Source organism: Oncorhynchus kisutch, linkage group LG10, assembly GCF_002021735.2.
Source record: "Oncorhynchus kisutch isolate 150728-3 linkage group LG10, Okis_V2, whole genome shotgun sequence".
Taxonomy (NCBI): domain Eukaryota; kingdom Metazoa; phylum Chordata; class Actinopteri; order Salmoniformes; family Salmonidae; genus Oncorhynchus; species Oncorhynchus kisutch.
Genome location: NC_034183.2, coordinates 20,679,161 through 20,705,712, shown reverse-complemented (window position 1 = coordinate 20,705,712; position 26,552 = coordinate 20,679,161). Strand labels below are relative to the sequence as shown.

The 26,552-nt window shown below is 44.3% G+C and overlaps 1 protein-coding gene across 1 annotated transcript in view; it reads left to right on the top strand.

Annotated features, from left to right (window-relative positions):
- The window catches only part of LOC109897892 (procollagen galactosyltransferase 2-like), a 30,441-nt gene extending 4,992 nt beyond the window's left edge, over window positions 1–25,449 (top strand). Inside the window, exons 2-12 of the mRNA XM_020492540.2 lie at window positions 11,917–12,027; window positions 12,156–12,273; window positions 12,466–12,600; window positions 13,091–13,295; window positions 16,277–16,396; window positions 17,764–17,837; window positions 18,060–18,166; window positions 18,325–18,457; window positions 19,953–20,080; window positions 20,209–20,415; window positions 24,570–25,449. Coding sequence (XP_020348129.1) covers window positions 11,917–12,027; window positions 12,156–12,273; window positions 12,466–12,600; window positions 13,091–13,295; window positions 16,277–16,396; window positions 17,764–17,837; window positions 18,060–18,166; window positions 18,325–18,457; window positions 19,953–20,080; window positions 20,209–20,415; window positions 24,570–24,849 — 1,618 coding nt within the window. The 3' untranslated portion in view covers window positions 24,850–25,449. The remainder of the gene's footprint in view (window positions 1–11,916; window positions 12,028–12,155; window positions 12,274–12,465; window positions 12,601–13,090; window positions 13,296–16,276; window positions 16,397–17,763; window positions 17,838–18,059; window positions 18,167–18,324; window positions 18,458–19,952; window positions 20,081–20,208; window positions 20,416–24,569) is intronic.
- Window positions 25,450–26,552: the final 1,103 nt, after the last annotated feature.

Sequence of the window (26,552 nt, the reverse complement as noted above, 5' to 3'; positions counted from 1 at the left end):
AAAGTTGTAAATTCTTAGTTATCTGCACAAACCCTGGCTAACAATTTGAATCAGCAATACAAAATTGGGTTTAATTATTTATTTACTAAATACCTAACTAATCACACAGAATTACACATACACATAATTAAATCATAACTTGATTACAAATTACGTCATAAAGGGAAACATCCCTAGCAGGCGGAACAGATATGACAGCTTGTTACACAAAAGAAGAGGAGCTGGGTTGAGTGAAGGAGCGGGAAGACTGAGGAACAAAGGCGAAGCTGTGCTATCGTAAATACAGTATCTTATGCATTCTAAATTACCGCCCATTTGGAAAAGGAAAATGCAATAAATATTTACTCTGAGCTGCGCTTCAGTAGGTTGGTGGTAGATGGAAGGCCGTGTTGCCAAACCGAGTGTCCTTTGTCCTTTGAAGAATGTCTCTGGTGGTCAACTGGATACATTGTAGTAACGTCGTTGTGTGGTAGACGGAATACTCTGTCTGTTCCTTCCTAACCTGCGTTTGCAGCTGCGGTTGCTAACTCAACGGCTAGGAGGTATCACTTCTGTAGTGAATAAGAGTTCAAAGTTCGTTCTGTAGTTATTATCTGAACCATTCTGACATAGGACCGTCGTCCTACATCCCCGGAACAGGAAGTTCTATTGTCATAAAGGCTTTATATAGGAAGGGAGCAAAGGGGTGTGTTTCATAGTTTACAACTTCTGTCTCTTCACATGGGCAGGCCACTGAGTGAGCAGCCCTATCTTATGAAACCTGTATCTCACATTTTAGTAGACTTTCCACTGTATAGTTTATGTCATCTTATCATTGATGCGAATGTCTCAGATGACAACCGAACTGACATCATATTCATTAAGTACCACCGCATATGTTCAATTGTTCGGATTACCAGAATATAGTTCATTTCCCCCCACCTACTGATGTTCCCAGAATCTCTATGTTAACCAAGGGTTTTGCAAATGTAACCTCAGTAGGGTAGAGAGAGGAAAAGGGGGGGAAGAGGTATTTATGACTGTCATAAACCTCCCCCCAGGCCAACGTCATGACAACAGAGAAGTATGAACAACAACCATCATTTTTCAATGATACTGTATATGACTGAAAACACCATCTAAACCATGTGTGCCTCAGCTATTATGACAGACATCGTCAAGGACTCCAGTCACCTGAGCCACGGACTGTTCACTCTGTTACCATCTGGTCCTGGACCAAAAGGCTCTGAGAGACCATCTACCACCAGGCCATCAGACTGCTGACAAGCTAAACCTAGCTGTCTCCCTGCACTTTAGAGACTATTTACACCAGATAACTAATACATTATTACCGTAGAAATGATTTGTACTGACTACCCACACATCCAACCCTTACACACAAATGTACACACAAACACCCATAAACACACACACACACGCACACGCACTCTAAGAGCTCACATACACTCACACACAAAGTCAACTCTGCTGTTGTAATATATACTATTGATTCCACTGCCCACATTATATTTGTAAATCCAGTCCATTATTGTAATGCACACTACCTCTTCTATTACTTCTAATACTTGCTATAATTGATTTTTGCTGAATGTACTGCATTGTTGTGCTAGCTAGCGCATAAGCATATCACTGCACCTTTTATACCTGCTGTAAACTGTGTGTGACAAATACATTTGATTAGATGTATATAATGTCGCTATCACAGGGAAATTCCAGTGGTTGCCAACAACATTCTAAACTTTAAAGGACATGATGAGAGATGTGTCTGTATCTTATAGCTCCCACTGTCAGTTTTGATGGTGTGTTGTGTTACTGGCTCTGCTGCAGATCTGCTCTTTACGAGGCTGGGATCTCTATCTCTATTCCATATCTCCCAGTCCCATCCTTTGGTGGGGAGATAGGTAGCAGATCCACCTGTTACCAGGTGGATGTTCTTCAGAAGTTTAATGTTTTCAAAGTGTATAATGCCATTATAGTAGAAGATAAACCAGGAGCGTTGTGCTGCCTACTCAAACACGACCCTTGCACCTAAAAATCTCCCTTTCTACCGGATAACAACATTGGATCCAGAATTCCAAACACCAACTATTTCCCAGTTGATGTCTTTTTAATCATGTCAGGAGGGGAGCCTTTGACGTTTTTGGTGGTATTTGTTTTAAAGAAAGGACAAGAGAAGATTTTGTGGGATTTGAAGCAGCCAATTTGGGCTCTGATTTCCCTCTCTCTCTTTCTCATTTTCCTTCTCTTGGTCTCTCTCTCTCTTCGTGGATTAGATCATATCGCTGGCACATGGCTGGTATGTGAGTGTGTGTTTGATTATCCTTAGTGCTCTGGCCCAGTTACAGTCTGTTGAGGTCTGCATGTGGTGGTGGTGCGGTGTGTATCTGTGTACTTCTACTAGCCTTGGGCCAGACTTGTGCTTAGTGAAGGCAGTAACTCAGTGACACAGGAACTCCATCACTCATACAACAGAGAGAGTACCACCTCCTAACTCACACAACAGAACACACACTTATGATTCATTCAACACATACCATTTTCACATGAGGAGTGTTAATACTCAGCCAGTGGTTTCTTCATAAAACCTGAGAGCAGATGGGACTATCCCCAGACCTGTGTCTGCCAGCAGAGAGAACAGCTCCATGTCCCCCGCCAGGAGTTGTGGCTGTACTCAGAACAGCCCTGGCCATGTGTCAGTGAATCCGCAGAGGAAAACTGAAACATTACACATAGATGGGCCTGTTGGCATGGAAGTGATTGTCTCTTGACCAGTAGTTCCAGAGGTGGTGTTGGATAAAATTGTGAATTCTTCTCCCTGCTGCCCAACAATGGATCTGGCTAATGCTGAAACAGAATGGCATCCAGACAGGCAAAGCATTCCATTTCTCTTCAGAAAGACAGGAAAAGACTGAGAGAGAAAGAGAGGTGGGGAGGTGTGTTTCAGTTTAAGTGTTTTAAGGGGTGTTTTGTGTGTGTGTGAGAGAGGGAAAGGGAGGTGGGGAAGCTGTGTAAACTGTTTTGAGGGATGTTACAAATTATTTATTCAGCAGTGGCCGGAAGGACTTCATGTTGTCACAGAGGAACTATACTTTTAGCCAAGTCAGTCTGTCTGTGTGTGTCATCACCCTGGCTTAACCACAGAGGCATTCTGTACTACCTCTGTTCACGTTCTCTTACTCTATATCCCTCCCTTTCTCCCTCTCTCTTTCCCTCCCTCGCCTTTCTCTCTGTCTTTCTCATTTTCCCTTACAAACTAAATGATTGTGATTGTATGTTTTTCTATCACTGCATTTATCTAGACATCACAGAGTAGGAAATATTTGTTTTGCTGTCTGTGTATTTCATGTGAGTGAAAATGACGTAAATTTGAACGTGATTTGGAGGTAGCATAGTGATTAAGAGCATTGCTGGTTAGAATCCCTGAGCCGACGAGTTGAAAAATCTGTCAATGTGCCATTGAGCAAGGCTCTTAACCCTGGCTCCTCCTGTAAGACACTCTGTATAAGAGCGTCTGCTAAATGACCAACATTTATATTTTTGTGAAGGACGTATGTGAGGTAGGACAGAGGGCAAAAACACATGGATTTTCTGACTGATTATATTTGGAAGTTGTGTGGCCTGATTGAGAGTGTGTATGGATAAGTCAAGGTTGGTCATGGTGTGGGAGGATGAGGTAAGATGGGGTGTTATATAGGCTCTTGGGGGGAGGAGCTACACCTGGCTCATTCTGCCCTGTGTTGACGGTGAATGTTCTGAGGAATACGGCTAGGAGGTCTCAATCACCCCCTCACCCTCCCTCCCCGACAGGCCAGCATGTATTGCTGCAGCGACATCAGCCTGGGGGGAGGGGAGTTACTGCAGAATGCACACACACATACAGTTGAAGTCGGAAGTTTACATACACCTTAGCCAAATACATTTAAATTCAGTTTTTCACAATTCCTGACATTTAAACCTAGTAAAAATTTCCTGTTTTAGGTCAGTTAGGATCACCACTTTATTTTAAGAATCTGAAATGTCAGAATAATAGTAGGGAGAATTATTTCTTTCAGCTTTTATTTCTTTCATCACATTCCCAGTGGGTCAGAAGTTTACATACACTCAATTCGTATTTGGTAACATTGCCTTTAAATTTTTAACTTGGGTCAAATGTTTCGGGTAGCCTTCCACATGCTTCCCACAATAAGATGGTTGAATTTTGGCCCATTCCCCCTGACAGAGCTGGTGTAACTGAGTCAGGTTTGTAGGGCTCCTCCTCACAACATGATGCTGCCACCCCCGTGCTTCACAGTTGGGATGGTATTCTTTGGCTTGCAAGCCTCCCCCTTTTTCCTCCAAACATAACAATGGTCGTTATGGCCAAACAGTTCTATTTTTGTTTCATCAGACCATAGGAAATTTCTCCAAGAATTATGATCTTTGTCCTCATGTGCAAACCTTAGTCTGGCTTTTTTATGGTGATTTTGGAGCAGTGGCTTCTCCCTTGCTGAGCAGACTTTCATTTTTTTTTCTTAATTTAACTAGGCACGTCAGTTAAGAACAAATTCTTATTTTCAATGACGGCCTGGGAACAGTGGGTTACCTGCTTTGTTCAGGGGCAGAACGACAGACCTTGTCAGCTCGGGGATTCGATCTTGCAACCTTTCGGTTACTAGTCCAACACTCTAACCACAACACTCTAACTTGCCGCCCCAGGTCATGTTGATATAGGACTTGTTTTACTGTGAATATAGATACTTTTGTACCTGTTTCCTCCAGCATCTTCACAAGATCCTTTGCTGTTGTTCTGGGTTTGATTTGTACGTGATTTGTACGTGATTTGTACTCCTTCCTGAGCGGTATGAGGGCTGCGTGGTCCCATGGTGTTAATACTTGCGTACTATTGCTTGTACATATGAACGTGTTACCTTCAGGCGTTTTGGAAATTGCTCCCAATGATGAACCAGACTTGTGGAGGTTTATAATTTTTTTTCTGAGGTCTCGACTGATTTCTTTTAATTTTCCGATGATGTCAAGCAAAGAGGCACTGATTTTGAGAGTAGGCCTTGAAATACATCCACAGGTACACCTCCAATTGAATCAAATGATGTCAATTATTTTATTTTTATTTATTTTACCTTTATTTAACCAGGTAGGCAAGTTGAGAACAAGTTCTCATTTACAATTGCGACCTGGCCAAGATAAAGCAAAGCAGTTCGACAGATAAAACGACACAGAGTTACACATGGAGTAAAAACAAACATACAGTCAATAATGCAGTATAAACAAGTCTATATACAATGTGAGCAAATGAGGTGAGAAGGGAGGTAAAGGCAAAAAAGGCCAAGATGGCAAAGTAAATACAATATAGCAAGTAAAATACTGGAATGGTAGTTTTGCAATGGAAGAATGTGCAAAGTAGAAATAAAAAAATAATGGGGTGCAAAGGAGCAAAATAAATAAATTAATTAAAATTAAATACAGTTGGGAAAGAGGTAGTTGTTTGGGCTAAATTATAGGTGGGCTATGTACAGGTGCAGTAATCTGTGAGCTGCTCTGACAGTTGGTGCTTAAAGCTAGTGAGGGAGATAAGTGTTTCCAGTTTCAGAGATTTTTGTAGTTCGTTCCAGTCATTGGCAGCAGAGAACTGGAAGGAGAGGCGGCCAAAGAAAGAATTGGTTTTGGGGGTGACTAGAGAGATATACCTGCTGGAGCGTGTGCTACAGGTGGGAGATGCTATGGTGACCAGCGAGCTGAGATAAGGGAGGACTTTACCTAGCAGGGTCTTGTAGATGACATGGAGCCAGTGGGTTTGGCGACGAGTATGAAGCGAGGGCCAGCCAACGAGAGCGTACAGGTCGCAATGGTGGGTAGTATATGGGGCTTTGGTGATAAAACGGATTGCACTGTGATAGACTGCATCCAATTTGTTGAGTAGGGTTTTGGAGGCTATTTTGTAAATGACATCGCCAAAGTCGAGGATTGGTAGGATGGTCAGTTTTACAAGGGTATGTTTGGCAGCATGAGTGAAGGATGCTTTGTTGCGAAATAGGAAGCCAATTCTAGATTTAACTTTGGATTGGAGATGTTTGATATGGGTCTGGAAGGAGAGTTTACAATCTAACCAGACACCTAAGTATTTGTAGTTGTCCACGTATTCTAAGTCAGAGCCGTCCAGAGTAGTGATGTTGGACAGGCGGGTAGGTGCAGGCAGCGATCGGTTGAAGAGCATGCATTTAGTTTTACTTGCATTCAAGAGCAATTGGAGGCCACGGAAGGAGAGTTGTATGGCATTGAAGCTTGCCTGGAGGGTTGTTAACACAGTGTCCAGAGAAGGGCCGGAAGTATACAGAATGGTGTCGTCTGCGTAGAGGTGGATCAGGGACTCACCAGCAGCAAGAGCGACCTCATTGATGTATACAGAGAAGAGAGTCGGTCCAAGAATTGAACCCTGTGGCACCCCCATAGAGACTGCCAGAGGTCCGGACAGCAGACCCTCCGATTTGACACACTGAACTCTATCAGAGAAGTAGTTGGTGAACCAGGCGAGGCAATCATTTGAGAAACCAAGGCTGTCGAGTCTGCCGATGAGGATATGGTGATTGACAGAGTCGAAAGCCTTGGCCAGATCAATGAATACGGCTGCACAGTAATGTTTCTTATCGATGGCGGTTAAGATATCGTTTAGGACCTTGAGCGTGGCTGAGGTGCACCCATGACCAGCTCTGAAACCAGATTGCATAGCAGAGAAGGTATGGTGAGATTCGAAATGGTCGGTAATCTGTTTGTTGACTTGGCTTTCGAAGACCTTAGAAATTAGCCTATCAGAAGCTTCTAAAGCCATGACATAATTTTCTGGAATTTTCCACGCTGTTTAAAGGCACAGTCAACTTAGTGTATGTAAACTTCTGACCCACTGGAATTGTGATACAGTGAATTATAAGTGAAATAATCTGTCTGTAAACAATTGTTGGAAAAATTACTTGTGTCATGCACAAGGTAGATGTCCTAACCAACTTGCCAAAACTATAGTTTGTTAACAAGAAATTTGTGGAGTGGTTGAAAAACAAGTTTTAATGACTCCAACCTAAGTGTATGTAAACTTCTGACTTCAACTCTAGGTAAAGTGATTTAAGTCTGTTAACACTAGATACAGTAAAAGAGCATGTCCAATGCCGATAAGATGGAAGGATTTTAGGCCTCGTAACTTTCACTTGAGTGTTTGTTCAGTGTTTTTGGGCCAGGTGTAACCCTTCAGTCCCCTGACCCCTCCCATTGATCTTGCTCAATGTCAGCTCATCACACCCCCTCCTCACTGATGAAAGGCATAGCCAGTCCAGGTGGGACTGATAGATCGAGGAGAGAGGGATAGAGAGAGAAAGAGATGGCAAGAGTGTGTAGGTGAAACCTAATAGCATGTGGTGTCCAGATGAGGATCATAAAGAGAGAAAGTAGAGCTGCAGCGCTCCAGGACTGAAAATAATAAGCCATAGAGTTACTGTAAACCTCAAAGAGGGCAGAGCGGAGGAATAAAGGGACGGATGAGGGAAAAGAGGGAGGGAGGAAGACTGAATAAGTGTCCAATCTAAACGCCCAGAGCCTGGATTGTCAAACACCTTCAAAATGAGCTGACATTTTAATACGCTCTCTCACACATACAGAACACAAACACACATGAACAGAAGTGCTAAAACACACGTTCTGATGCTATGTACACCTATGAGTGTACAGATTTAAAAAATAAAATTATACAGTATCCCACAAGCACATTTTCTCATTCACACATCATTGGCATTGGATTTCAGGCTTGGCAGCAGTGCCTGTGAGTGTGGTTAGGGGGATGTGGGGGTGACCAGGGACTCAAGCTGCTGCTCTGTACCCTCCTTGGTTGATTCAGCCCTGGGGAGAGGAAATTGAGAAGCCTGGAAAGGATAGATCCTGCCGGAAACAGGAAATGCATGTGTGGAATAGGAGATGGAGAGAGGAGATGGAATGATAAAGAGTCACCTAAATAAATGAAAGAAGAGACACAAAGGTGAAAGATAGAAAACCTGGCCTGTGTGCCCGCCTGTCCTCTGCCTGTACAGGCCCATAGAATCCACACATGTGCATAAGGCAAAATGAGATGCTGCTTCCGTAATAGAAAATATCATAGTGTACTTCTAATACAGAGCTGTGTGTTATGGCTGAAAGGGGCTGATCTAGTGAAGAATGACGTACAGTCAGAAACCTTCAACTGCTAAAATGCTTGAATAGGCTCCTTCTGGAATTGTGGGCAGATTTGAAAACGTAACATTTTAGTGGGGAATGTGGAAACCTAACCATATTGTCACCTGTTTGTTTTGTCTGTGTTCTAATGAGCATGGTGAGACATTTACTAAATAGGTTTTAGTTAGTATGAGATACAATCCATCTAACATATTTGTCTCTGTGACCTCACTGACTTGTATAAGGATGGCAAGGGAACAAAGGTATGAGATGCAAACGCATGCTCCTGCACGCATACATGCGCACACACACGTCCTCATACAGAACGTATGGAGATTCTTCTGTTTCTGAGCTTCTCACAGATCCACCCTATTCAAATCCTAGCCCAGAGCTAATTTGAAAATGACAGGTACCAACACATTTATTTCCTCCAGCAATATGGAATTTCATGGTTGAAAAAGACATGTCAAAGAGAGTGTGCACATCCATTCATTACCTCCACTAAAGGTGTTTTACCCAGTGACAGAGACCAGTTGTCAGAAGAGGGACTCATCCTTTACAGCACATGTCAAACTCATTCCACAGAGGGCCGAGTGTCTGAGGGTTTTCGCTCCTCTCTTGTACTTGATTGATGAACTAAGGTCACTGATGAGCAAATAACTCCCCTCACCTGGTTGTCTAAGTCTTAAAGTTTAACACCCCTGCTTTACAGTTTACGTCCACAAACACACACACACTCACTGTTTTAAACACACACACACACACACACACACACACACACACACACACACACACACACACACACACACACACACACACACACACACACACACACACACACACACACACACACACACACACACACACACACACACACACACACACACACACACACACAGGGTTGTTATTAACCCCAGGATTACCCCTGTGGTCCTTCAGGCAGTAAGGCCTACATTCTCTCTCCAGCTGGACTGACTATGTCTGTCTGGAGGTCTGTTAGTGTCTGGGTGTTAATACCAAGTCAACTGTCTGTCTGGAGGTCTGTTAGTGTCTGGGTGTTAATACCAAGTCAACTGTCTGTCTGGAGGTCTGTTAGTGTCTGGGTGTTAATACCAAGTCAACTGTCTGTCTGGAGATCTGTTAGTGTGTGGGTGTTAATACCAAGTCAACTGTCTGTTAGTGTCTGGGTGTTAATACCAAGTCAACTGTCTGTCTGGAGGTATGTTAGTGTCTGGGTGTTAATACCAAGTCAACTGTCTGTTAGTTTCTGGGTGTTAATACCAAGTCAACTGTCTGTCTGGAGGTCTGTTAGTGTCTGGGTGTTAATACCAAGTCAACTGTCTGTCTGGAGGTCTGTTAGTGTCTGGGTGTTAATACCAAGTCAACTGTCTGTCTGGAGGTCTGTTAGTGTCTGGGTGTTAATACCAAGTCAACTGTCTGTCTGGAGGTCTGTTAGTGTCTGGGTGTTAATACCAAGTCAACTTTCTGTCTGGAGGTCTGTTAGTGTCTGGGTGTTAATACCAAGTCAACTGTCTGTCTGGAGATCTGTTAGTGTCTGGGTGTTAATACCAAGTCAACTGTCTGTCTGGAGATCTGTTAGTGTCTGGGTGTTAATACCACGTCAACTGTCTGTTAGTGTCTGGGTGTTAATACCAAGTCAACTGTCTGTTAGTGTCTGGGTGTTAATACCAAGTCAACTGTCTGTTAGTGTCTGGGTGTTAATACCAAGTCAACTGTCTGTTAGTGTCTGGGTGTTAATACCAAGTCAACTGTCTGTCTGGAGGTCTGTTAGTGTCTGGGTGTTAATACCAAGTCAACTGTCTGTCTGGAGGTCTGTTAGTGTCTGGGTGTTAATACCAAGTCAACTGTCTGTCTGGAGGTCTGTTAGTGTCTGGGTGTTAATACCAAGTCAACTGTCTGTTAGTGTCTGGGTGTTAATACCAAGTCAACTGTCTGTCTGGAGGTCTGTTAGTGTCTGGGTGTTAATACCAAGTCAACTTTCTGTCTGGAGGTCTGTTAGTGTCTGGGTGTTAATACCAAGTCAACTGTCTGTCTGGAGATCTGTTAGTGTCTGGGTGTTAATACCAAGTCAACTGTCTGTCTGGAGATCTGTTAGTGTCTGGGTGTTAATACCACGTCAACTGTCTGTTAGTGTCTGGGTGTTAATACCAAGTCAACTGTCTGTTAGTGTCTGGGTGTTAATACCAAGTCAACTGTCTGTTAGTGTCTGGGTGTTAATACCAAGTCAACTGTCTGTTAGTGTCTGGGTGTTAATACCAAGTCAACTGTCTGTCTGGAGGTCTGTTAGTGTCTGGGTGTTAATACCAAGTCAACTGTCTGTCTGGAGGTCTGTTAGTGTCTGGGTGTTAATACCAAGTCAACTGTCTGTCTGGAGGTCTGTTAGTGTCTGGGTGTTAATACCAAGTCAACTGTCTGTTAGTGTCTGGGTGTTAATACCAAGTCAACTGTCTGTCTGGAGGTCTGTTAGTGTCTGGGTGTTAATACCAAGTCAACTGTCTGTTAGTGTCTGGGTGTTAATACCAAGTCAACTGTCTGTTAGTGTCTGGGTGTTAATACCAAGTCAACTGTCTGTTAGTGTCTGGGTGTTAATACCACGTCAACTGTCTGTTAGTGTCTGGGTGTTAATACCAAGTCAACTGTCTGTTAGTGTCTGGGTGTTAATACCAAGTCAACTGTCTGTTAGTGTCTGGGTGTTAATACCAAGTCAACTGTCTGTTAGTGTCTGGGTGTTAATACCAAGTCAACTGTCTGTCTGGAGGTCTGTTAGTGTCTGGGTGTTAATACCAAGTCAACTGTCTGTCTGGAGGTCTGTTAGTGTCTGGGTGTTAATACCAAGTCAACTGTCTGTGCCGAAAGATCTCTCTCTGGACAGGGTTTCTGTGTGTTTTACAGTTGTCAATATTGTTATCTCTGAGCTCAGTGTGTGTGATGAATTGTGTCTACAGTGTTATCTCATGGTGAACAGTGTTAGCAGCGGTTTTGTAAAATGGGTGTTTATACACTGCTATCTCTGGTTTGTCTGCACTCTAACGTAGGGTGAGAGTTTGTCTGGAGAGGTTACAGCCAGGAATATTACAGCAAGCAGTGGAAAACTCCAGTTTGTGTTTGTGTGTGTGTGTGCTTGCCATAAGTGACACAGCATCCTCTCTACAGACACTGGCCTCTCTCTCTCTCTCTCTCTCTCTCTCTATTGACCCTTTCCTCCATTAAGCACATATTAGATGCAAAGAGAGAGAGAGAGAGAGAGAGTACTGTAGTTATCATCTCAAGGCCTTAGGCTATTACTGTCAGGCTACGACTGTAGAAGTGAGAGCGTGATAGCATGGAGTGAGAAAGGAAGGGTGAGTGTGTGACAGAGTTAGGGTAGGTGTGTGTGAGGACAGGGAACACGGTGTGCAGACAGTGGCAGCAGTGTGTGTGAGGACAGGATAGAGTTGTCCCAGCTGCGGTGCTGTACTGTACGCTCTGGCCTGTTTGTTGGTTGCTCCTTTTACTCTCCTGACTCACCTAGGACACTGTGTGTCTGTGTGTTTTCATGTTTTGATCCTACACACACAGGATCAGCTGCAGCTATGTTTCCGTGTTGCTGTTGCCGTGTCTACACATTATCTTAATGCGTTATGTAGAAAGTTAGTGCTTAAATCTCTTGTTCCTGCATTGTCATGTGCATTGTGTTGATATAGTGTCCCATGTCATATTGTGTCTCAGGGCAGCGACAGACCACAGTGTGGACAACAGCACAGCCATGCTGAGGGAGTGGCTGAAGCAGGCCCAGGACCAGTACCACTATGTGGAGTGGAGACCCATGGAGCAGCCCAAGTAAGTCTGACCACGCCCTCCAGTGTCTGACTCCGCCCCTGCCTCTGACCACACCCCCCAGTGTCTGACCTCATTAAGGCATGGTGAACATGAGGTACTGATCGTAAAGCTTTTTGTCCTGTCCTCAGGTCCTATACTGATGAGTGGGGGCCCAAGCACTGGCCTCCGTCCCGCTTCAACCATGTGATGAAGCTGAGGCAGGCTGCTCTGAAGGCAGCACGGGAACGCTGGGCAGATTATATACTGGTGAGACAGATAATATTATACCTGTGAGATTACGTGTGACTTTAGTTCATGGTATAATTGTCTGTGAATGATGATACCTGCTTTCTCTCCGTCTCCGGTTGTCTTAGATTGTATGCTTGCAATACTACATGTTTGTTAAATGACTTTCTGTGAGATTATACATTATTTTGTTGTCTTTCTCTCTGTGTCTAGTTTGCAGACAGTGATAACCTGCTGACCAACCCCAGGATCCTGAACCTACTCATGGCTGAGAACCTGACTCTGGTGGCCCCCATGCTGGAGTCTCGCTCTCTCTACTCCAACTTCTGGTGTGGCATCACTCCCCAGGTAAATAACCTGGAATAGCCATGTAGCCCCACATAGACCTCCCTCCTCTTTATGTGCCCTCTCTCTCCGTCAGCAAGCAAATGAATGTTATGACCGTTTGGTCTCTGTTCTTCACAAAGCTTCCACACCTCTTAAAGTGATGCTCTAGAACTTTTGTATAATTTCAGCCAGTTGTTTTGAAAGTGCTGCTCATGAGCCAAAACGGGTCTCCGTTTTTTGTGCACTATGTCATTTGTGTACTCCGTCATATATATCGTGGAATATGTTACGTCCTGCAATTATTGTATTTAAAAAAAAAATCTTATGTTACGGATCTTATTTGTACAATATTTTACGAATTTGTTGTGCTTAAGATCCCGGACTGCATCTTTAAGACCAATTCTCTATCTATATTTCCCGCCCCCCTCTCTCACCCGCTCTCCTTTCAACCCTGTCTCTCCATCTCTTTATTTTTTTTACTTTACTTTATTTTCAATTCTGTTACTATAAGGGTTACTATAAGCGTACTCCAGACTACCAGCCAATCAGGGAGTGGAAGCGTCTGGGTTGCTTCGCCGTACCCATGGTGCACTCTACCTTCCTGTTAGACCTGAGGCGTGACGCCAGTCGGGAGCTGGCCTTCTACCCCCCTCACCCTGACTACAGCTGGGCCTTCGATGACATCATGGTATTCTCCTTCTCCGCCCGACAGGCAGGTCAGAGTTTAACTCCCTCCCACCATGTGTGGTCACCATGATCCTGTCCAGACACAACACCCTAGTTCATGTTGTTGTAAAAACATAGCCCTGAGTACAAGACACCCCACCCACATACCAACTGCGTATACAGTCAGGTTCAGAAACAACCCCTAGTCCCAACCACACAATGAAATCAAAGTCCTTATGGCTCCACCTAGCCTTCCATTTAGGCCCAGGGGGTCATTTATTTACTCTTTATTTAACTAGGCAAGTCAGTTAAGACCAAATTCTTATTTACGATGACAGCCTACCAGGGAACATTGGGTTAACTGCCTTGTTCAGGGGCAGAACAACAGATTTTTTCTTGTCAGCTTGGGGATTTGATCCAGCAACCTTTCGGTTACTGGACCACCACTCTAACCACTAGGCTACTTGCCGTCCCAAATGTAAGAATCTTATGCCATATTATTTTACACCTATCCGATTGCTTCAGATCTGCAAATACTAAAGGGAAAGGGGCTAGGGGAGAGCAAGGGTAGTTCTCTGTGTTTTAATAGTTCTGAGGGTACTTCTGTGTCTTGTGTTGAAGACATGTTTTACAATAGAACCCATCATGTGTTGAATGGAGGGAGACAAGGCAGGCTGGGTAATTGACACCAGATTTGTGACTTTTGGACTTCACTGATTGTGTGGGATTATTTGATGTGGCTTGTGATCGGTAGGGCACAAACAGAACTAGTAAACACATAACAATTAAATAAATAACACAAATTCACAAACACTTACATACACACAATAATACACACAGCCATTTTCCTCAGCAATATACACACAATACCTCATAATGACAAAGCAAAACAGGTTTTTAGAAAAATGTTGCACTGTTATTAAAAATAAAAAACAGAAATACCTTATTTACAACGGTATTCAGACCCTTTGCTATGAGACTCGAAATTGAACTCAGGTGCATCCTGTTTCCATTGATCATATTTGAGATGTTTCTACAACTTGATTGGATTCCACCTGTGGTAAATTCAATTAATTGGACATGATTTGGAAAGGCACACACCTGTCTATACAAGGTCCCACAATTGACAGTGCATGTCATAGCAAAAACCAAGCCATGAGGTCGAAGGAATTGTCTGTAGAGCTCTGAGACAGGATTGTGTCAGCCACAGATCCGGGGAAGGGTACCAAAAAATGTCTGCTGCATTGAAGGTCCACAAGAACACAGTGGCCTCCATCATTCTAAAATGGAAGAAGTTTGGAACCACCAAGACTCTTCCTAGAGCTGGCCGTCCAGTCAAACTGAGCAATCGGTGGAGAAGGGCCTTGGTCAGGGAGGTGACCAAGAACCCGAAGGTCACTCTGACAGAGCTCCAGAGTTCCTCTGTGGAGAAGGGAGAATCTTCCAGAAGGACAATCATCTCTGCAGCACTCCACCCATCAGGCCTTTATGGTAGAGTGGCCAGATGGAAGCCAGTCCTCAGTAAAAGGCACATGACAGCCTGCCTGGAGTTTGCCAAAAGGCACCTAAAGACTCTCAGACCATGAGAAACAAGGTTTTCTGGTCTGATGAAACCAAGATTGAACTATTTGACCTGAATGCCAGGCATCACGTCTGGAGGAAACCTGGCACCATCCCTACAGTGAAGCATGGTGGTGGCATCATCATCATCATTTCAGCGACAAGGACTGAGAGACTAGTCAGGATTGACGCGAAGATGAATGTAGCAAAGTACAGAGAGATCCTTGATGAAAACCTGCTCCAGAGAGCTCAGGACCTCAGACTGGGGCGAAGGTTCACCTTCCAACAGGACAGCGACCCTAAGCACACAGCCAAGACAACGCAGGAGTGGCTTCTGGACAAGTTTCTGAATGTCCTTGAGTGGCCCAGCCAGATCCCAGACTTGAACCCGATCAAACATCTCTGGAGAGACCTGAAAATAGCTGTGCAGTGACGCTCCCCATCCAACCTGACAGAGCTTGAGAAGATCTGCAGAGAAGAATGGGAGCAACTCCCCAAATACAGGTGTGCCAAGCTTGTAGCGTCATACCCGAGAAGACTCGAGACTGTTATCACTGCCAAAGGTGCTTCAACAAAGCACTTTACTGAGTAAAGGGATTGAATCCTTATGTAAATGGAATTGTTCAGTTTTTTATGTTTAATAAATTAGCAAAAATGTCTAAAAACCTGTTTTCACTTTGTCATTATGGAGTATTGTGTGTAGATTAATGAGGGAAAACGTTAGAATAAGGTTGTAATGTAACAAAATGTGGAAAAAGTCAAGGGTTCTGAATACTTTCTGAAGGCACTGTACAATCATGTTACAGGGTTTTTGGGTGTAGTAGTGTTTCTTTCCAGATATCCAGATGTGCCAGTGTGTTTTGGATTTACTCTGTGTGACTGTGTGTTGACAGATGTCCAGGTGTATGTGTGTATCAGTGTGTTTTGGAGTTACTCTGTGTGACTGTGTGTTGACAGATGACCAGGTGTATGTGTGTATCAGTGTGTTTTGGATTTACTCTGTGTTACTGTGTGTTGACAGATGTCCAGGTGTATGTGTGTATCAGTGTGTTTTGGATTTACTCTGTGTGACTGTGTGTTGACAGATGACCAGGTGTATGTGTGTATCAGTGTGTTTTGGATTTACTCTGTGTTACTGTGTGTTGACAGATGTCCAGGTGTATGTGTGTATCAGTGTGTTTTGGAGTTACTCTGTGTGACTGTGTGTTGACAGATGTCCAGGTGTATGTGTGTATCAGTGTGTTTTAGATGTACTCTGTGTTACTGTGTGTTGACAGATGTCCAGGTGTATGTGTGTATCAGTGTGTTTTGGATTTACTCTGTGTGACTGTGTGTTGACAGATGTCCAGGTGCATGTGTGTATCAGTGTGTTTTGGAGTTACTCTGTGTGTTACTGTGTGTTGACAGATGTGCAGATGTATGTGTGTATCAGTGTGTTTTAGATTTACTCTGTGTTACTGTGTGTTGACAGATGTCCAGATGTATGTGTGTAACAGAGAACACTATGGCTTCCTGCCCGTTCCTCTGAAGGCCTCACAGAATGTTGACGAGGAGAAGGAGAGCTTCACACACACTATCGCTGAGGCCATGAGTAAGCACACACACACACACACACACACACACATACATACATACATACATACATACATACATACATACATACATACATACATACATACATACATACATACATACATACATACATACATACATACATACATACATACATACATACATACATACATACATACATACATACATACATACATACATACATACATACATACATACATACATACATACATACATACATACATACATACATACATACATACATACATACATACATACATACATACATACATACATACATACATACATACATACATACATACATACATACACACACTACTTTCTAAATCAAAATAAATGCCTCTTTTACTTTGTCAGATTTCTACCTCTCCTTCAAAAGGATCCTTCATCTCTGTTTTCTCCCATTTTAATTTAGCCTCTTCTCTGACAACACACAAAACCTATCCTTAAGTCTGAACTTATCCCTTAACCTAAAGCCTGTTGCAGTGCCTTACTAGCTCTCTATTTCTCTCTCTTTTTCCTTCCTCCTCCTCACCCTCCCACAGTTTTCTCTCTGCTTATGGGAATGGGAAATAAACCAGTGTGACCCTAGAGGAAATACTCTCTCTGATTCCACGCTGCTGTATTAACTCTAACTCTGGCATCCTCTGTCTGTATTAACTCTAACTCTGACTCCTCTGTCTGTATTAACTCTAACTCTGACACCCTCTGTCTGTATTAACTCTGTATTAACTCTAACTCTGACACCGTCTGTCTGTATTAACTCCAACTCTGACTCCTCTGTCTGCATTTACTCAGTATTAACCCTGTATTACCGCCAACTCTGACTCCTCTGTCTGTATTAACTCTAACTCTGACTCCTCTTTCTGTATTAACTCTGTATTAACTCTGACTCATCTGTCTGAATTAATTCTGACTCTGTCTGTATTAACTATAACTCTGACTCCTCTGTCTGTATTAACTCTAACTCTGACACCGTCTGTCTGTATTAACTCCAACTCTGACTCCTCTGTCTGCATTTACTCAGTATTAACCCTGTATTAACTCCAACTCTGACTCCTCTGTCTGTATTAACTCTGTATTAACTCTGACTCATCTGTCTGAATTAATTCTGACTCTGTCTGTATTAACTATAACTCTGACTCCTCTGTCTCTATTACCTCCAACTCTGACTCCTCTGCATGTATTAACTCCAACTCTGACTCCTCTGTCTGTATTAACTCCAACTCTGACTCCTCTGTCTGCATTTACTCCAACTCTGACTCCTCTGTCTGTATTAACTCCAACTCTGACTCCTCTGTCTGTATTAACTCACTATTAACCCTGTATTAACTCTAACTCTGACTCCTCTTAATGTGTTAACAGTTGACCACAACATAGCGCCCTCAGAGTACTTGTACAATCCCCAGATGCCGCAGGACAAGATGGGCTTTGATGAGGTACAGTAAGACACTGGCCCAGACTGTTTAGAGGAATTGGTTTATATTGTGAGTTTCTCCGTCTTTCTTTGATGTGACATTCATTTCTTCCCCTCCCTTTCCTGCTCTTCCTCACATCTGTTTCCTTCCTCCACTACCCCATGTCTATCCCCCTACTTCCTACTCTGCCTTCCTACTGATTGCTCCCTCCCTCTCTCTGCCCCCTCCCTCCCTCCGTCTCAGATCTTCCTGATCAATCTGAAACGTCGTCTGGACAGGAGACAGAGAATGTTGAGCACCATGACCTCTCTGGGTCTGCAGGCCACCCTTACTGACGCAGTGGATGGCAAGTAGGTCTCACCCATACACATACACAGGACTGCACAGCTGCATGGGACACTATGGTTTACATTAGTTCTCTGTTCATCGATCCCAATCCCTCACTTCCTCTCTCTCTCTCGCTCACTCTCTCGCTCTCTCTCTCTCTTTCCTTCCCTCTCTCTCTCAGGGCTCTGAACACTTCTCAACTGCAGGCGTTAGGTATAGAGATGATTCCAGGTTATCAGGACCCATACTCTGGCCGTGTTCTAACCAGAGGAGAGATAGGCTGCTTCCTCAGCCACCACTCCGCCTGGGTACAGGTGCGCTCAACTAACCTCACTAAATCAAATCAAATATCATTACTCACATACACAGTTTATAGCAGGTATAAAAGGTGTGCCAGCTCCCTCAACATTGTAGTACTATAATCAATATCCATGATAGATATAAAAATTAACAAATAGTAGTAGCCTGATATGTACACAAGAGGATCTGCAGTGTAGATAATGAATGTGTCAAGTATGACTCTATTTACAAATAGAATGTGGGTAGTGTGTTGGTCGCGCAGTTGAACAAATTATATATAATAGAACAGCTGCATTGATTGTGTGTGTGTGTGTGTGTGTGTGTGGGAGTCTGTGTTCTGTGTGTTTGTTTATGGGTGGTTGTGTGTGTGCTTGTGTGTAAGGGTTGGATGTGTGGAGAGTCAGAGAAATGTGTCTCTAAGGTGCAGGCCTGTGCAGGGAGACAGCTACACTACCGTTCAAAAGTTTTGGGTCACTTAGAAACTTCCCTGTTTCTAAGTGACCACGTGGAATAGCCTTCATTTCTCAGAACAAGAATACACTGACAAGTTGCAGAAGAAAGATCTTTGTTTCTTGACATTTTGAACCTGTAATCCAACCCACAAATGCTGATGCTCCAGATACTCAACTAGTCTAAAGAAGGCCAGCTTCTTTAATCGGAACAACAGTTTTCAACTGTGCTATCATAATTGCAAAAGGATTTTCTAATGATCAATTCGCCTTTTAAAATGATAAACTTGGATTAGCTAACACAACGTGCCATTGGAACACAGGAGTGATGGTTGCTGATAATGGGCCTCTGTACACCTATGTAGATAGATATTCCATAAAAAATCTGCCGTTTCCAGCTACAATAGTCATTTACAACATTAACAATGTCTACACTGTATTTCTGATCAATTTGATGTTATTTTAATGGACAAAAAAAGTGCTTTTCTTTCAAAAACAAGGACGTTTCTGAGTGACCTCAAACTTTTGAACGGTAGTATAGGTTTAGCTGTTCAGCAGTCTGATGGCCTGGTGGTACAATCTGTCTCGGAACCTGTTGGACCGAGACCCAATGCTCTAATACTGCTTGCCAGATGGTAACAGAGTGAACAGTCCATGGCTCGGGACTGGAGCCCGTGACGATCTTATGAGCCTTCCTCAAACACTGCCTGGTGTAGATGTCCTGGAGGGCTGGAAGCTCGCCCCCAGTGATGTATTGGGCCGTCCGCACCACCCTCTGTAGAGCCTTGCGGTTGAAGGCAGTGCAGTTATCGTACCAGGCAGTGATGCAGCCGGTGAAGATGCTCTCAATGGTGCAGCTGTAGAACTTGAGAATTGAGGGCCCATGAGGCACTGTTGCGCCCTCTTCACCACAGTATCGCTATGATTGGTCCATGTCAGGTCCTCTGTGAAGAGGCACTTGAAGCGTTTGACCCTATCCATTGCAGCCTGTCGATGCCAATAGTGGTTGTGTGCTATTGCATATTTGTGACTCCAGGCCTATTCTCTGTGCTGTTGTCAGTTGGTGGAGCGTGGTCTTTCCAAGGTGCTGGTGTTGGAGGATGATGTGAGGTTTGAGCCCAGATTTAAGAGGCGAATGATGACCATCATGGAGGAAGTAGAGAAGGCCCAGCTGGACTGGGATCTCATGTAAGAACGATGTCTACAAGTAGCATTGTTATGATGTGTTATTATTAATTGTGAGCTTATGTATAATGAATTGACTCACCCTCCCTCCCTCCCTCTGTCTCTCTCTCCCTCCCTCTGTTCTCATACAGCTATGTGGGGCGTAAGCGTATGCAAGTGCGTCAGCCAGAGCGTTCAGTGGAAGGGGTTAATAACCTGGTGGAGGCGGACTACTCATATTGGACGCTGGGCTATGCTCTGTCAGCGCAGGGTGCCAGGAAGCTGCTGGCTGCTCAGGCCTTCAGCAAGATGCTACCTGTTGATGAGTTCCTCCCCGTCATGTTCAACAAACACCCCAAGTAAGGGACTGGCTGTCTTCACTGTGGCTGACACAGACAGGGCGACAGGCGGGGAGGAGAGAAAAATGTGCCGTTTTATTTTGCCTTAGGGTGGAGGAAAATGTTTGCCATTTTTAATATGATCAATGGGCCCCACCCCGGTCGGTAAATCAAACACACTTTCTACAAGTTTAGATAGTCTAGCAGCCAGCTAACTGACCAATCTTTTATTTTATTTTTTGCTGACATGGGCTAATTAAGTGACTGCTGACGCATAACCAAATTTAGAAATTGCACCATGTGTATTCTATTATTCTAACTCTCAACAGTAAGTTGAGACCTCGACTGAGTTTTTAATTTATATGCTTTTATCTTTGGTCCGTGGGTCCATCCCTGATATAGGCTCTGTGGTATGGTGAGTGGTGTTCCTTATTGGTGTTTCAGAGTTCATTTTTTAAAAGATATTTTTTAAATTGAACCTTTATTTAACCAGGTAGGCCAGTTGAAAACAAGTTCTCATTTACAACTGCGACCTGGCCAAGATAAAGAAAAGCAGTGCAACAAAAACAACAACACAGAGTTACACATAAACAAACTTACAGTCAATAACACAATAGAAAAAGCTATGTACAGTGTGTGCAAATGTGGAAGAGTAGAGAGGTAAGGCAATAAATAGACCATAGAGTTGAAAATAATTACAATTTAGCATTAACACTGGAGTGATAGATGTGCAGATGATGATGTGCAAGTAGAGATATTGGGGGCAAAAGAGCAAGAAGATAAATAACAATATGGGGATGAGGTAGTTGGGTGTTGTATTTACAGATTGGCTATGTACAGGTACAATGATCGGTAAGCTGCTCTAACAGCTGATGCTTAAAGTTAGCGAGGGAGTTCTAGGTCTCCATTTTCAGTGATTTTCAGTGATTCAGTGATTTTTCAGATTTTTGCAATTCGTTCCAGTCATTGGCAGCAGAATACTGGAAGGAAAGGCGGCCAAAGAAAGTTTTGGCTTTGGGGATGACCAGTGAAATATACCTGCTGGAGTGCGTGCTACAGGTAGGTGTTGCTATGGTGACCAGTGAGCTGAGATAAGGCGGGGCTTTACCTAGCAAAGACTTATAGATGACCTGAAGCCAGTGGGTTTGGCGACGAATATGTAGCAAGGGCCAGCCAACGAGAGCATACAGGTCGCAGTGGTGGGTAGTTTATGGGGCTTTGGTGACAAAAAGGATGGCACGGTGATAGACTACATCCAGTTTGCTGAGTAGAGTGTTGGAGGCTATTTTGAAAATTACATCACCGAAGGATCGGTAAGATAGTCCGTTTTACGAGGGTATGTTTGGCAGCATGAGTGAAGGAGGCTTTGTTGCGAAATATATAAGCCGATTCTAGATTTAATTTTGTATTGGAGATGCTTAATGTGAGTCTGGAAGGAGAGTTTACAGTCTAACCAGACACCTAGGTATTTGTAATTGTCCACATATTCTAAGTCAGAACCGTCCAGAGTAGTGTTGCTAGTCGGGCGGGCGGGTGTGGGCAACAATCGGTTGAAGAGCATGTATTTAGTTTTAAAAGTAGTTGGAGGCCACGGAAGCATTTAAAAGCAGTTGGAGGCCACGGAAGGAGTGTTGTAGGACATTGAAGCTCGTTTGGAGCTTTGTTAACACAGTGTCCAAAGAAGGGCCAGATGTATACAGAATGATGTCGTCTGTGTAAAGGTGGATCTGAGAATTACCAGCAGCAAGAGCGACATCATTGATATATACAGAGAAAAGAGTCGGCCCGAGAATTGAACCCTGTGGCACCCCCATAGAGACTGCCAGAGGTCCGGACAACAGGCCCTCCGATTTGACACACAACTCTATCTGAGAAGTAGTTGGTGAACCAGGCGAGGCAGTCATTTGAGAAACCAAGGCTATTGAGTCTGCCAATAAGAATGCAGTGATTGACAGAGTCGAAAGCCTTGGCCAGGTCGATGAAGACGGCTGCACAGTACTGTCTTTTATCGATGGCGGTTATGATATCGTTTAGGACCTAGAGCGTGGCTGAGGTGCATCCATGACCAGTTCGGAAACCAGATTGCATAGTGGAGAAGGTACGGTGGGATTCGAAATGGTTGGTGATCTGTTTGTTAACTTTGCTTTCAAAGATTTTAGAAAGGCAGGGCAGGATAGATATAGGTCTATAACTATTTGGGTCTAGAGTGTCTCCCCCTTAGAAAAGGGGGATGACCGCGGCAGCTTTCCAATCTTTGGGGATCTCAGACGATACGAAAGAGAGGTTGAACAGGCTAGTAATAGGGGTTGCAACAATTTGGGCGGATCATTTTAGAAAGAGAGGGTCCAGATTGTCTAGCCCAGCTCATTTGTAGAGATCCATATTTTGCAGCTCTTTCAGAACATCAGCTGTTTGGATTTGGGTGAAGGAGAAGTGGATGGGGCTTGGGCAAGTTGCTGCAGGTAGTGCAGAGTAAGGGTAGCCACGTGGAGAACATGGCCAGCCGTAAAAAAAAAAAAAAACTTTTGAAATGATTGATTATCATAGATTTATCGGTGGTGACAGTGTTTCCTAGCCTCAGTGCAATGGGCAGCTGAGAGGAGGTGATCTTATTCTCCATATACTTTACAGTGTCCCAAAACTTTTTGGAATTAGTACTACAGGATGCAAATTTCTGTTTGAAAAAACTAGCCTTAGCTTTCCTAACTGACTGCGCATATTGGTTCCTGACTTCCCTGAAAAGTTGCATATCGCGGGGGCTATTCGATGCTAATGTAGAACCCAACAGGATGTTTTTGTGCTGGTCAAGGGCAGTCACGTCTGGGGTGAACCAAGGGCTATATCTATTCTTAGTTCTACATTTTTGAATGGGGCATGCTTATTTAAGATGGTGAGCGAAGCACTTTTAAAGAGCAACCAGGCATCCTCTCCCTCACGCATTCTCTTCAACCCATTTCCCTCACTCCATCTCACTCTCTGGCACTCTTCTTTTCTCTCCCTCTCTTTTTCTCTTCACCTCTGTCTCCCCCTCTCTCTCTCCTGTACAGAGTGAGTCCCTGATACACAGGCCAGGGATTGTTCCCAGGGATAAATGGGTACTCTCTGTCTCTGCACCCTGCCCTCTGCCTCTCCTTGCTCCCCTGCCCATTTTCTCTCCCTCCCTCCCTTGCTTTCCCTCCCTTTCTCTCTCATCTCTCTCCCCTACCCCACTCTGCCTCCCCCTCTCTCTCCCTCACTCTCCCCTACCCCTCTTTGCCCTTTCCCCTCTGTCCTCCCCTCTCTCTCTCTCTTTCCCTCGCTCTGCCTCTCGGAGGAATGTGGGTCCGGAATGTCTCTTCCTGCTGCTGGTGAGAGGGACAGGATTCCCATTGATCCAGAGCTCAGTATGAGGGTGGGGTGTAGATGTGTGTGTATTGCTATATAAATACGCAGGAGTGAGTGTGTGTATGTATATGGGTGTGTATCCGTGTGTGCGCATGCGTGCTTCTGTGTATTAGTTTGTATGCGTGTGTGCTTCAAAGTGTGTGTGTGCATGTCTGTTTGTGTGAGAGTATAAATCACTACAAAAATACAGACGAGAGAGAGAGAGAGCGAGAGAGAGAGAGAGAGAGAGAGAGAGAGAGAGAGAGAGAGAGAGAGAAAGTAGGTTAGGGATGCCCTGCAGTCTCTCCTCTGCCAACTCTGAGAGGATCTAACCCTCAGACTAAGTCCTGCCTCTCAGGGTTCAATTCCCTGGGAAGTAATAAAGGCATCAGGTTACTCTCTTTGCTGGCACTGTCTAAATGGCTGCAGGGGGGCTGACCTTTACCAGCTGACCTCTAGCTGACGGGGCCTGACTGATTGAAACTGATGTGTCTCGCTCCTCTTCCCTCTCTGCACCCCTCTACAACTCTCTGGCTCCGCCATAGTAGCAGGGTAGAGTGCTCTCTGATTGTGTGTTTCTGACCTCTCTGTGATGCAATCTCTCGCCATGCTTAACTTTGACCAAGTGGTGCTGATTCTGCAGGGCTGAATTACCATACATGACCCTCTCCTTTCTGTACACCTCTATCATTTTGAATGGTGCACAAAATGCACTTTGATGACAGTTTACTATGTCCTCCTCTCTCTCTCCCTTAGTGTGTGATTCTCTTTGATGACGTGTCATATAACCCTCTTCCCCCTCTCTCCATCAGTTCTGACTTCATGTCTCACTTTGAGCCTCGGGACCTGAAGGCCTTCTCCGTGGAACCCCTCCTCCTCTACCCCACCCACTACACGGGCGAGCCAGGCTACGTCAGCGACACAGAGACCTCCACCATCTGGGACGACGAGGCCACCGCCACCGACTGGGACCGCCAGCACCAGCATGCCAGGAAGACAGAACAGCAAGGCCGCATCCACACCGTGGCCCAGAACAGTGTGACGGGAGACTCACCTCCACCCGCTGCCCGCTCCACACGAGACGAACTCTGAGGAAGAAGAGATAGACTTGTTTACACACAGACATACACATAGATTTACACACACACACACACACACCTGGACAGACACACACTGCACAGGCATGTGCACTGCACACACACACTCACACTCAAAGACCCAACCAACTGGATACACACTAAACTGCTCCGCTCGGTGCTCTTTCTCATTGGCTATCTGCTGGCTAATAGCATAACAGCAGGCTGAGATGCGAATTCCATTGGCTGCCTGGTGAGGGGCGGAGTGGTCTGTGCACTGAGGAATAGGAAGTGGGCTTCAGGCCCAGGACCCCAGCTTAATTTATTCCCCATCCACTCTACATGACACATACACACACACACACCTTGGAGAGATGCAGAGAGGGACTGGGGGGGGGGGGGGGGGGGGCTGAAAAACCACACCATGCTGGGACTATATGAGAGAGACTGGGACAAACCGGGACTCTGCAACATGTGGAAGACAGATATTGCTGTTGGCAGTGCAGAGATACAATTCACAAATAAATCTTTTTTTATTGTTAAAAAGGATTAATATTGTAATTTAAAAATAACAGATGTGGTTTATGGTCAGGAATAAAGTTATTTTACAGCTGTCTGAAAACGTGTTATGTGTGTGTGTGTGTGTGTGTGTGTGCATGCAGGCTGGAGACTGACATACTGTACCCAGGAGTACTGTCAATTCCAATGATGTCACTGTCACTCACAGACACACCACATGCATGTGTATGTCTGCAGAATGTGTATGTGGTACAAAACACACACACACACACACACACACACACACACCCACACACACACACAGAGAGAGAGTCATAATCATTTGCCTTCAGATTCTTTCCAAGAAGCAGGACAGGACAGGCATGATGGAGGACAGTGTTCCTCTGTGGCCTTATAGTAGTAGTTAGCAGGCTGGCCCTGTTACACATGGATCAGACTACACTCGTCTGGCCTTACACTTTGCTGAGCCTGGCCTTTCATCTAACTGGAGAGGTGGTGGGATAAAGTTTTCAGCTAATAAAACGTCTTGGCCAAATGTGTGTTTTTTTTCTTCACTCTGCAGTTTGTTTGTGAGTAAGCCACAAGCACCTCAGTTATGGCTACAGTGTTTGAATAGACTATATAGACTAGCCTGTTTATTGCTGTTATTTTAATTGTATCACTAATCTAAACTTCTACACTTTTCCCACGACCTCAACCTCCCTCTGTGTAGCACAGACACATCTCCGGTCAATGTTAACATTTCAGTCTATAACACAGTTCATGTACTGTATGTCACATTTAGTGTCACCTGGGCAGAAAGAAATCCTTGTCATAGCCAAGTCAGGTACTGTATGTATGAACAGGTATAAAAGATACTGAGGCATTCAGCTCACTATTCAGTACAGTACATTATCCCAGGGTGTGCAACATGCTCTGATTATAAAAATATATAAGACATTCCTCTCTGGGTTTTACTGTTCCTGTCTGAAGAGCTATCAGTCAAGAAGGCTCAGGCCTGCAGCGGAAACAGAGCGAGAGAGAGAGAAGACGAGAAACTGTCCAGAAAAGAGGATTATACAAGACACATGATTTTCATAAAGAGACAGGCAGGGCGGATGTGGAGATTCGCTTCTGAGCCCTGAAGACCTATGTTGCTGGACGGGAGGAGGAGGACGAGGCCACAGTAGCCTACAGTACAGGACAGCATTACTGCCCAGT